General features: G+C 45.6%; 1 protein-coding gene across 5 annotated transcripts in view; it reads left to right on the top strand.

Annotated features, from left to right (window-relative positions):
• Positions 1-212: 212 nt before the first annotated feature.
• Ssbp2 (single stranded DNA binding protein 2) overlaps positions 213-12,435 on the top strand; it is a 266,155-nt gene continuing 253,932 nt past the window's right edge. For 2 of the 5 annotated variants that reach the window (XM_052743611.1, XM_052743608.1), the window contains exon 1: positions 1,730-1,867. In XM_052743611.1, the coding sequence (XP_052599571.1) occupies positions 1,806-1,867 (62 nt within the window). In that variant the 5' untranslated portion in view covers positions 1,730-1,805. Of the gene's footprint in view, positions 281-1,729; positions 1,868-12,435 lie in introns of those variants that run through there. The other 3 variants (XM_052743612.1, XM_052743610.1, XM_052743609.1) reach the window with 2 other exon arrangements.

Below are 12,435 nucleotides of genomic sequence, written 5' to 3'. Positions count from 1 at the left end.
TTAACAGCCGCGCGGAAGTCCGTTTTCACCCCCCCCCCCCCCCCCCCCCCCCCCCCGCCCTCCCGTCTTTGATTGATGCTGATTGATGCTGGGTTGCCAATCCGTTTTGATTCCCCACCTCTTCCCTACTGACTGCCCTTCCTTAACCTTCTGTTTTATTTCTGTCCCCAGCTATCAGAGCTCACAAACTCCATTTCTCTCCTTTCCATCTCTCTCCGAATCTCCATATGCATTTTTATGATCCTACTGCTAAATGCTTAAAGCTGTGCGCAATAGAAAGGTAGGCTTCCTCATTTGAATGCTATCTCCTTCCCCTTAGCATAACTGTTCCTCCTCCTCCTCTATTCATCCTTTTCTGAGGTTTCCCTTTCCTACCCCAATGGCACCTCTCTTCCCCTGTCACCTCCCATTGGAAGCTCATCTCTTCTCCCAACCCGATTTCCACCCTGTCTGATTTTACAGCCAAGGATCTCCGACAAAATAAAGGATGGAGTCTATCAGAAACCAGGTTGCGTGTGTCTTGAGAAACTTTTGCGCATTCACTGAAATGAGATTAGGGACTTGGATCCAAAAATATTCTCGGGGAGTTTTCAGCTCGGGCACAGCTTTGCACACCTTGAGCTGTGCGGCCTGATCTGCTGGGCAAGTACAGGGACGTCTTTCCGGGCCTTCTCTGCTTCCTTCCAGTCCAGGGGTCAAACTGAAATGACATTGCCCACCCAAACTATTAACACAGGCCGAGGAGAGCCTGCCTGGGCCGCGGGTCTGCGGCAGACCTGAGCCGAGTCCTGCCGAGGAAGGGGCCAAGGCCGTGGGCCGCCGAGGTCCCAGGACTCGGCCCCTTGGCCTCTTTGCGGGGCGCGCTCCCCTCTTAGGAAGGAGGCTGACACCGGGCAGGGTGCTCCCTCGGGACGCAGGGCTCGGCCTCAGAGCCGGCGACACCGCCCGGGCGGGCACCCGGGGCGTGGGGGGGGGGTCCATCGCCTCCCGGGGGGGAGAGGAGGAGAGTCGCTCGGTCCCTGGGTCGGAAGGTCGAGGGTTCCGAGCGGGCGCCCCCCACCCCCAGGCCTGCTGGCCCTCCGGGAGCGGGGCGGGAGGTGGGGGGGGGGCGACACCCCAGAGAGCAGGGATGAGATGCATCGAGGGGCCCGGCGCGGGGTGTCAGGCCGCAGAGGAGCGGGGGAGCAGCCTGCAGGGGTCCCCCCCCCGGGGGGCTGGGGCCGTGGGGTCGGGTCTGCCTGTGGACCCGCCGGGCGCCCCGAAGTCTGGGGCCGCGGCGGCGACTCCGGTTCCGCAGCCGCCGCTGCCAGGCACTCCAGGCCGCACTTTCCCCTCCTCCCCGCGCCTTCTCTCCAGTGAGGAGCCGGGCGCGGGCGGCGCGGGGGGCGGGGCGGCGGCGGAGGGAACAGCCAGTTGTTTAAAATCCTTCTAGAGCAGTTTCTAATTCCCCCCTAGCGCCCGGGTTCGGAGGGGGAGGGGGGGAAGGAGAGCGGGAGGGTTGGAGGGGTGGGGGGAGCGCGGCGGCGAGGGAAGGAGGGAGGGCGGGAGCCGGGCGAGGGAGGGAAGGAGGGAGGAGACTGCCGCTAAGGCCGAGCCGCCGCCGCCGCCGCGCGCTCCGGCAGGCCGGAGGGGAGGGGAGGCCTGTCAGTCTCGCGCGTTGCCAGGGCGAGGAGGGCGGAGCTCTGGCGTGGGGCGGCCAATGGGTGGGGGTGGCTGCGTGGGTCGCCATGGGGACGGGGCTGTTCCCGGGGAGGCTGTGATGGGTTGACAGGTGCGTGACAGTGGGAGCTGCTCTCGGCACAAGCATGTACGGCAAAGGCAAGAGTAACAGCAGCGCCGTCCCGTCCGACAGCCAGGCCCGGGAGAAGTGAGTGTCTCCGCGCCGCAGCCAACCTCCCGCCGCCGCACGCGCGCACACTCGCGCACGCACTCTCCGGGAACCGCAGCCCCACGGCCGCCCCGCCTGGGGTGGTGGTGGTGGTGGTGGTGTGTGTGTGTGTGTGTGTGTATGTGTGTGTGTCGGGGGGGAGGTGGGTTGCCGGGGAGAGGTGCGGGGCGGGTGGTGCGCGGCTCGGGGGGGGGGGGAGCGGCCGCCTCCTCCACGGGGAGCCCCCCGGCGGGTGGCCACGCGCGGGCGGCGGGAGGGACGCGCGTGGCGGGATGGGGGCGGCGGCGGGGATGGAAACTTGTTTGGGTGGTTGAGGGGGAACCCCCCGCGGCTTCACCTCCTCGCAAAGTAACTTTGGAGCTGTGGTCCAGGACGGCCGGGGCCGCCGCGCGCGGCGGGCCGGGGGGTGGGGTGGGGGGAAGCCGCCGGGCTGCTTGGGGTCCGGCGGGGCCGCGGCGGGGAGCCCCCCCCCCCCCCCGAGAGCGTCGGGGGAAGAGGAGAGGGCGGCGGGCCGGGCGCACGGCGGGCGGAAGCGGGGCCCCGCGGGGCCGCGGAGGGCAAGTGCGGGCGTGGACGCCGGGCGGGCTCAGGGACGCGGGGTCCGCGGGGTTCTCCCGGCGCAGGCTGGGCGGGCGGGCGAGCGGGCGATCGGGCGGGCCCGGGGCGGCGGGGCAAGTTTGGGAGTGGGAGCGCCGAGTTCCCGGAGGGAGAAAGTGTGCTGGCCCGCGCGGGGTCGGCCGCGGGAGCTTGGCGCTCCCTGCCTCTCGCGGCACACCGCCTCGGCGGCGGCGGCGGCGGCGGCCCCAGAACTTTTTGAGACTTGCCGTGTCCCCCGGGGGCGCTGGCCGCGGGCGCGGAGGGCAGGTCCCGGGGGCCGTGGCGGCGCCGCCGCCGCCGCCGCCGCCGCGAGGAGGGCCGGCCCGCGGCGTGGACGGGAGAGGGGGGCTGCGGCAGAGATGCTGGGAGCCAGCCGCTTGGCTGGGTCGTGGGAGATACAGGTGGTAACTTCGGTGGGAGCCGGGAGGACGCCGGGGAGCCCGGGTGGCCGCGGCCGCGGGCACGCTGCGAAGCAGGCTTGTTGGCGGCTCTTCTTGTGTACTTGTTACGGCGATTTGGTTGTTACTAAAATGAGAGCGAATAGTGGCTGTGACACTGAGGAAGAGCCCCCCCCCCCCCCCCCCACTTTCCCTATGTGCAGATGTTCAGACTGATTCCCTGTAACTGGGTCTGCTCGGAGGGTCAGGCTTATCCTTGTCATTGAATACACCGTCTTATGGAGGGGGTGTAGGCTGGGGGAAAGCTAGTCTTTCTCAGGTATTTGGGGTCCCTTGCATACAAAAATAGCTTCGTAAATAAAGATCTAACGTGTAGGCTACCGAGTTTCCCTCCTTGCTGAAGGTAGGCAGGCTTACCCATGGAAGTTTGTTGTGCCCTAGGGATGGGAACATTTTCTAATCTTCGTGTTGGCAGCAATACACACAATTCCCATAGGATTGAGAGGTGGCAGGCCTTGATGTAGGAAAACAAAACACAACAAAAAAAATTAATGGAGAGATGCTATTGGTCCCTCCACCCCTGATATTTTTAAGATCTTGCTGTGACAAGGAATGTATAAAATACATGGTGTTATTGCCTGGTTAAGAAACTGCAGTTTACTGGACTTGGAGTTCTAAAATACTAGTTTGTGCTTATTAATCATTTATTTGGCTGGAATATATCTGATACAAACATCTGAAGGAGGATGCTTTAGTGGTAAAGTACCTGGATTTCACATTATGAGGAGTGAAGGACTTGTGATGTATTGAAAACATAATCTTACTGGGGCGTTAGTATTAATTTTGGTATTAAAGTAACTCGGGTTTTAGCTGGACTCCCAGGATTGGCTGATATGCAGCTGAGTCGATTCTATAGTCTCATGATTAAAAAAAAAAAACAAAGCAAAAAATAAAATTGTTTTCTAGTGCTGAGACAACAAGGAAGTTAGACTTGGTATGTTTGGACCTCGCCAGTGCCAGTTCTGTGATCTGTCAGAAAAACAAGTAATTGCCATTCTTGTTCTCAGATGGCCAGACTGAATACCAAGAAACGTCAACTCTTAGGAGCAAAGTAATGAGGCTCTGCTAGATGGTGCTGTTTGATTTAAATATATTTCTTCATTTATTACAATTGGCAATAGGAATTCTTAACTGGCTTTGCCTTATGGACTAGATAGCTGAAGAGGCCACCTTTGGAGAATTGACAGTGGCTGTTCTGGGCGTTTCTGCGTTCATCTCTAGCAGATCTAAGACAAACGTTGAAGAACATCCCATTTTCATAGAATAAATATCATTTTGATGGGAGAGCTGATCTGATCACTATTGTCTCTGTGTGTTTACTGATTCTAGAAGATAGGAAACTTGAAGTTGTGGTTAAAGGTATGGCAACAGACTTTTGTTTTTAATTTTTTAAGGTAGTAGATTTTAAGAGGTAACTGAGGAACGAAAAATTCTCTAGTAAGCAACTTAAGACTGTTCCAGTCCTAAACATCACAAATAATTTATATTTCAGTAATAACTACCTGTGTATTTTTATAAAACTCCTGAAAAATTGAGTTGTGAATAATGGCAAACATGAAGTAAACATATTAGCTGTATAATTAAGAATTGTTTTCTCACACAGCTTAATAATGGAGAGCCGAGAAGCACTTACCTGTATCAAGTCTGCTTTCTCTTGCTTCTTTTATATAGAAGCCACTATATAAAATACTTGAAATTATTTTGTGACTTGTATGGTTTCCAAAATTTGTTTTCTGGTTCTGATCATAAAATTGGCTAGGGTCAGGTTAATTGTGTATTTTGTTGTTTTACCAAACAAACAGATCAAGCCTACTCAAAGGTTTCAGTAGGTTTAATTAGAGAGAATGATTGAACAACCCTGGAGGAAGATGGGATGTTTGCATAGAAATTTTAATTCTGATCCTGTTAGATTATTGCCACTGGCTTTAGTACTTTCCTTGTAGCACTGTCCAAAATGATAATTAAATAATTGTGTAATTAGTTTATATTTCGCTTTCCCTGTAATGTACAATAGTTTTTAATTTCTTCTCTAAGCTGTCTTTGGCATTAAGAACCCTGTCTTCTGATACTTTAAGCACCAATTTCTTGCTGATGAATAAATATATCAGACTTAAAGGAATCTTTCCAATGGGAAGAGTTTTCACTGTAAGGCCATACAAGGTTGAGTTCCATAGTCTTTAACTTCGTTTTTTTTTTTCAAAAATACCCTCAAACAAGAATCCAACACAAGTATCTGTTGCTTTTTGCCATTGTGTGTGTGCCATCACACAATGTTGAGAGTTTCATGATGTTTATTTTCTCTTTATTCACATTTCTTCTTGTTCTTCCAATAATTCTGATATATAGGCAGTTTTTCCCTCCTCCACTGAAGTAAAGAGACAGAATCCCCTGTCTGATTAAGTAACTATCCAGGGATAAGATACTGAAAATCGGGAAGTTGTGTTTGGAACAAAGATTTCTCCAACTTTGGCACTCGTTACTGAAACTGAAAGACACACATTCGGTGACCAGGTTACCTTCACTGTCTGGGAGGGTGTCTCCGATTTAGGAGACAGTGTTACATAATCAGAAGAGAGTCAAGATTTGGTCAGCCGTGCGGGCTTCCAGTGCTGTACCCCTGTGCTCAGAACTGTCCAGGTTGGCAGGTCGCAGATGTGTGTGTGCGGTATGGGAGAATGCACAGAAAATTTCGGGTGGAAGTTGGAAAACCTAAATAAAGAAGAATCCTTTTTCCTTCAGATTTTCTTTCCAGAAATTTTGTTTGATCACTGACAATTTTAAAATAAATATAGTAGTTGTGAGCAGTTTCTATATGAAATGTGTTTGACTTTAAACCACCCTACCAAGGAAAATAGTGATGAACTTATACTGATACTACTTTTGTTTTGTTTTGTTTTTTGAGGTAGGGTCTCATGTAGCCCAGCTTAGCCTCAAACTCCCTATATAGCAAGGATGACCTTGAACTTCTTACCCTCCTGCCTCCACCTCATAAATACTGGAATTATAGGTGTGTACTACCACACCCGTTTTTATGTGGCCTCGGGGTTGAACCCAAGGCTAGGCAGGCAATCTACCAGCTGAGCTACATCCTCAACTCCTAATTTGTTAACATTATCTTATGGTACTGACGGAAGAATTTGCTGGGGATTGAAGATGGACCCGGCAGGTGAAAAGTAAACAGTGACACTGGCAAAGTATTTACCAAAGAGAAATTAAATTATAACATGGGACACTTAAAGGTAACTTCCATGTTTAGATGTTGGTTCTTATAGTTGAAAATTCCAGAAAAAATTTACTATATGCTGCTTTTAAGTGGCTACAATATGAAGAACATTTAAATGCTCCTGAGTATGAGTTTTTAGGGATTAGTATCTGCTGCCTGTTACCTTATCCTCTCTTTGATCATTAAAACATCCCTACCAAGCAAAAATTACAAGTCTTCATTTTGTTTAATTTTTTCTGAAGAAAATTAGGCAGGTGAAGTAATGCAGATCTCTTTAGAAACTTGTTTGATGAACAGTTGATACAATTTAAGATTTCTAGTTTATGTCTTTTGAGGAGGTGCTGGGGGTCAAATTTATGGCCTTGTGCAGGCAAAGTACACACACTCTCCACTGGTGACATCCCAACCCACAGGATTTCTAGGACCAATGAGAGATCTTTATGGAACAAAAGATACCGACTCTCCTTCCAGTTTCCAGGATGTTTCCTCTAAAATACTGAGTAATTTGGATCTGAAATGTAATCTTAGCTGGGAGAACTTTTTTGATTGATATCTTTTATTTTAGGAAAAGAATAAAATCCTCCCTGTCCCCCGAATTTTAAAGGAATGACTCTTAAGAAAGAAGTTGATAGTCAGTTACAAGATCTCATATAAACTCTGGCTGACTTGGAACTCACTCTGTAGACCACCTGACCTCAAAGTCAGAGACCCCCCTGCCTCTGCAGCCCAAGTGCTGGGATTAAAGGCAAACACCACCATGTCTGGCAAGTCTTAGTATTTTATGTAGAGATTTATTGTTATTCTTAGAAATAATATTAGAAATATTGTATACTTTAAGAGCTATCAAAAAACGTAAAAGGTTTGTTTTCATACTTTAAAAGCCACTTTGCCCATAAAACCAATTCAGAATGAAGAGAAAGATCATTACATTTAAGTCTGTAGTAGCACACCAAATGTAGCTTACATCTCCAATTGCTACTGGAAAAACAGGAAGGAGTGTGTTGTTGAAAATTAGACTCTGCTCTGGAGCAGGGATTGGAAGCCCAGGTGGAGGCTGATTTCCAGTTTATCCTTGTAGTTTATAGCTCCAAGTAAAACGTGAATTTAGAGTCTTCCTTTTTAGAAGCATGGAGATCATAACCATATATTAGTGTTAGAACATAGGATTAGGACCCGACTTTAAAACTATGCGACTATTTTGAGGCATGTGTGGTTTTAAAACATACATAGTTACAGTTGTGTTTTGGTGTACATGGGATGTTCTCTGCTGCTGTGCATTATTGCTTTGACACCACTGTGAGAAAGACATTTATTTGTATGCTAGTGACATTGTTTACTAACAGTTAATCCTTGGTAAACATATGCTAAACATTTAAATTTATCAAGAGCATATTTTTAAAAAGATTTAAAACAACTTTGTAATAATGGAATATGTATTTGTTAATTTTGGAAGATAATTTTTAGATAAAAATTAATTGAAAATATTCACATTTCTAAGAGCTTATCAAATTTTGTATGTATTTTTATATACACAATGGCTATTTATATTAGACGTTATATAACTTAATGGCATGATGGATTTACTTGACTACTACACCAAAGTGCATATATACTAAAAAGGTAGTACGGGGTAAAGATGGCAGCTGCCATGGTCTCTTAGCAGAAACTCTTCTTGTCTTCCCAAGCTGTCAGTCTTACGAACTGTAGAGGGTACAGCGGAGTAGGCGCAGTGGGTCACAAGAACAAGAAGAGAGTTTCCATGAAGGTTTAGATTCAGTGTTGACCGCGATAGATGAGTAGTGATTCTTGTCAGAGCAAGTTAATAGCTAAAGGATTCTCAGTAGTGGAGATACTCATATTTTCAGATAGGTACAAGAGCAGACATCTGAAGCAGCCTAGGCAGTCCTGATTCAGTGGCGGAATATCTGTATTATCACCTGTCTGCTTCTGTGTCATCTATGTTCAATCTTCTTAGCCCTTCCTTCACCTTTTAAAAGACAGACATCAGTTGACATCATTGTCTGGTGATGACAGAACTCAGATGGTACTGTAAGAACTCTGATGCTGTATTCATTCAGGGCCCTACCATGCAATGATGAGCCAGGAGGACATTTTACGTCACAGTTGAATTACAGTGAGCTTGGACCAATGATCTGGGCAAGATAGTATATTTATAGTCTGTATAATTTATTTGTACTTTATAGGCATGATATAAAAAAAGTTCAGCGTTGTCTAAACTGTAGAAACTGAAGCATGACACTTTGCTTTCCTAATTTTAAATGTTTTGTAGTTGTAGCTATTGAAGAGTATATTTTCATTACTAATACAGTTTTAATTTTAATTCATTGTAAAAATCAAGCCACATTAAAATACTAATGAAATATTTGTGAAGAAAGGCAAGAATAGAATATGAAAGTTGTCTATTTAAGTTAGAAGAAAAGAATTGGTGCCCCAAAAGGCTGGCCTCTGAAACTCAAGGCCACTTTTGTAAGTGACCTGATTCTTGCCTGTCCTCTAGTTTACCTACTTCAAATCTGAGATTAAAAAAAACCAAAAGCTACTTTATTGGTGGCCCAAATCTTAAGTAAATGATTACTGTATAATAATTTATCTCAAATAAAAATTAAAATGAATGCTTTCTGCAAAAGCATAAATACAGACCATTCATAGTTTTGTCTAAGAAAGTTACTGCTTAATAGTAACAAAAACAGCAATGCTCTGATTTGAGTCCTTTGTTTGCATTTGTCCCTTATGTATTTTGTTTAACCCTCTGAAAATCCCATAGGCTGTATGTGGTACTTCTTAATGAAACAAAAGAAACTTAACAGTTTACAGTGTTTTTGGCATTAAGTGTCAAAACGGGCATAGAAAATGGCTTAATTAATCTGGTTTAAAAATCAATCCCCTGTCCCACAGCATCTGAAGTAGTCATTCAGAGTTGAGAGCATGACAATTGAGTCAAGAGCATGACAGTTCAGGACCAGCTTTTCTGCCATCCCTGTAGTGTTTCTGTCATGGATGTGATAGGTCTGTCATAGGTGCCCAGCATTACTTCTTATAAAAAGTAAAAGACAGGAGAAGGTAAAATTTTTCCTGTATGTTTTATCGGGAAGGAAGGAAACACTTTCATGAACTGGGAGATTCCTGTAATGCCGTATTAGAAAATGTGAAATTCCTTCCTCTGAAGTAGTTGGTGATAAAGATAATAGTCTTGGTGTAACTGGCTTAAACCAGTCCTTGTTCATTCTGAGCTAGAATATCCCTCCTTTCTCCCTGACTACCCAAACACAGCAAGGAAGAATCTGAGGCTGATACAGAAGATGAAACAAGGCTTGCTTTCGTGGAACGGTGAAGTTTGTTGGAGTAATGTGTACTAATAAGTAAATAAACAAATGTACTAGGCAATTTTTGGACAGTTATATTGGCCATAAAAGTAATAAATACGGGGTTGTAATAGAGAATGACCGGAAAGCTGTATTAGATTAGGCAGCCACAGAGGAAGCTTCTTGGAGAAGAAGACATTTAGACAGAAACCTGAGTAATTAATACTAAAAGGAACAGTCAGGGCGGCAGGATTTCAGTTAGGTCTGAACTACCATTAAGGAAAAGTCTCTGCATAATTGTTCAACGATGTGTAAAATATGAGTGAAGGTAGGGTAAAAAAGGTGTGCTTAGCTGGTTTTCTATTTTTGCTGAGGAACTGGGATGTGAGTCCAGTTGGTATACAGTCTTCCTAGGTAGTAGGGTGAGGATCTCTAACCTCCCGAACCCGGGGTGGGGGTGGTATAGTTGTTCTAAGGAGAACATTAAAGCTTTTATAATGGTGTTGCTGAGAGGAAGAGCTAATGTTGGGGTTGGGGACGAGCTCAGACTGTAAAGTCCTTGCCATGCAGATGTGAGGCCCAGCGTTATATCCCCAGGACTGATGTAAAAGAGCTGGATATGCTGGCATGCTTGTAATCCCTGTGCTGGGAGGGAGAGCACTCAGATCTTTGAGCTCTGGCCAGCCAGCCTGGCCTACTCAGGGAAGTGTAGGCCAGTGAGCAACCCTGCCTCAAAAAACGAGGTAGACAGCGCCCCCGAGGATTGGCACATTTACATGTGTACACATGCACATACGCCCCCACAAATATGTACACACATGTCGCATACAGAAAAAGACATAGGTTAGGGAACACTTAGAGCTGTTGGGCTAACAATAGATGGTACAGTTGGTACAACTCCTAATCTTCCAGATAAGTTTGGATGATTTTGTAATAACCCTCATTGACCATTTCTGTTTCAAAATGAATTATATGTGATCTGTTTAGTTTAACGTTTCATTTTTCAGTTATATTGGACATTACATGAGGACAAGATGGCTTGTTAACCAATGCTTTCCCACTGCTCGCTTAGCACAGTGCTTGGGTTTATTATATTTGTGGCATAAATGAATTAAAGATGCAATCAATTTCATATATATATTCCACCAGTGTGCCACTATATCTACCTCATATTCTTCCCAATACTCTCAGTGTCTGGTACTAAAATGGTATAATTTCTAAAGATTAAAAAATATATAGGTATAAAGTAGTCCTTTTTGAATTTCAGAGTTGGGGGTATTACCTATGTATAATGAGTATGTGTGAATATTTTCATAGAAAATTTGACAATCTATGCAATAAAAATGTCAATATAAGTTGTGTTTTATATTTTTCAAGTACTTTAATATACTTTGCTTAAATTTCCTTTGATTGTCAAAGGTTTATAAATGAAAATTAATTTAGCCAGGATAATATAATGTGTGGCAGAGCTAAGCCATATTTAAAAACATATTTTATTTTTTAACTAGCATGCACAAGCTGAGCCATAATTTGGATGTTTTGGTTCCTTAGACTAGAAGTTAGCTGCCCCTTTGAACGGGAGATGAGTGAAGCTTCAACTGTCAGTTTGATCCATCAGAGAATCATAGATCAGATATTAGTTACAACTTTAAGATATGAGTTACAAAGACTTTGATTAAAAGAAGAATACATATTGAAGTTAAAGTATGTTAAACACAATTTTACACAGTTACATAATGCCTGAAGTATCATGTCATGAATAAAATGAACAAATCTGATTTAATGTTATTTAGAAAATATTTTTTACATACTATACATTTTGATGATATTCTTTTCATCCCTTAACTCCTCCAGATCCTCCCCACCTCCCTGTCTACTCACTTCATTTTCACTCTCAGAAAGCATAAAACAACAAAACCATGAAGCTTTAAACAAACAAAAATCAGGGAGACAAAAAAAATACAACCCAAAAAGCACACACATACAAAATAAAGAGTCTATTTTATGTTGGCCAAATACTCTTGGGCACGGGCCCTTCCCTGGAGCTTGGTTGAAATATACCCAGTTACACACTTGGAGAAAACTAAGTTTTCCCTTTGCCAGTGGCTATCACTTCCAAACAGCTTCTTGGTTAGGGGGTGGGACTTTGTGTCCACTTCCCGTTTTCTACACTGGGATTTTGTCTGGTGTGAACTTGTGCTGGTCTTGTGCATGTGTCACAGTCTCTGTGAGTTTGTGTGTGTATTAGTCCTGTGGGATCTGGAAGACACTATTTCCTCAGTATCACCTACCACCTCTACCTCTGAAAGTTCTGCCTCTTCTGCGTAGATCCCTGAGTCTGAGGAGAGGAGTTTGATAAAGACATCCCACTGAAAGCTGACCACTCCAAAGTCTCTCACTTACTTCCTTTACATTGTTCAGTCGAGGGTTTCAGTGTTCATTACCATCTGCTACAAGAAGAAGTTTCTCTGATGAGCATTGACTGATGCACTGATGTATGGATATAGCAGTATGTCATTAGTTATTATTATTGCTGTTCCTTTAGGGGAATAATAGCATTAGGTGTTCCCCTTGGCCTCTGACCTTTACTGTCTCGGGTTCTTGGCCACTTGAGCAGTGTGAGATGTGGGTTCCATCTCATGGAGTGTGTCTTACCCAGTCAGAAGGTGGTGGGTTACTCTCATGATGTCTCTGCCACTACTGCTTCGGGACATTTTGCGGGCATGTCAGATTGGTAGGTTGTGGAGTTTGTAGCTGTGGTGTTGATGGTGACTTTTCTGAGCTGGTAGCATGCAAAGTATCTCCTAGCACCATGGATGCTAGTAAGGAGGGGTGAAGCTTCTAGTTCGGCCCTAGCTCAATGTCTTCATTCTCGATGATATAAGTAAGTGGCGTCTTGAGCACCAGGGTCTTACTCTCAGGTTGTAGAGGATAACCAATAACTTT

The sequence above is a fragment of the Peromyscus californicus genome, unplaced genomic scaffold, assembly GCF_007827085.1.
Source record: "Peromyscus californicus insignis strain IS unplaced genomic scaffold, ASM782708v3 Scaffold_18__1_contigs__length_77618521, whole genome shotgun sequence".
NCBI classification, from domain to species: Eukaryota; Metazoa; Chordata; class Mammalia; order Rodentia; family Cricetidae; genus Peromyscus; species Peromyscus californicus.
This window is presented reverse-complemented; position numbering and strand designations above follow the sequence as displayed.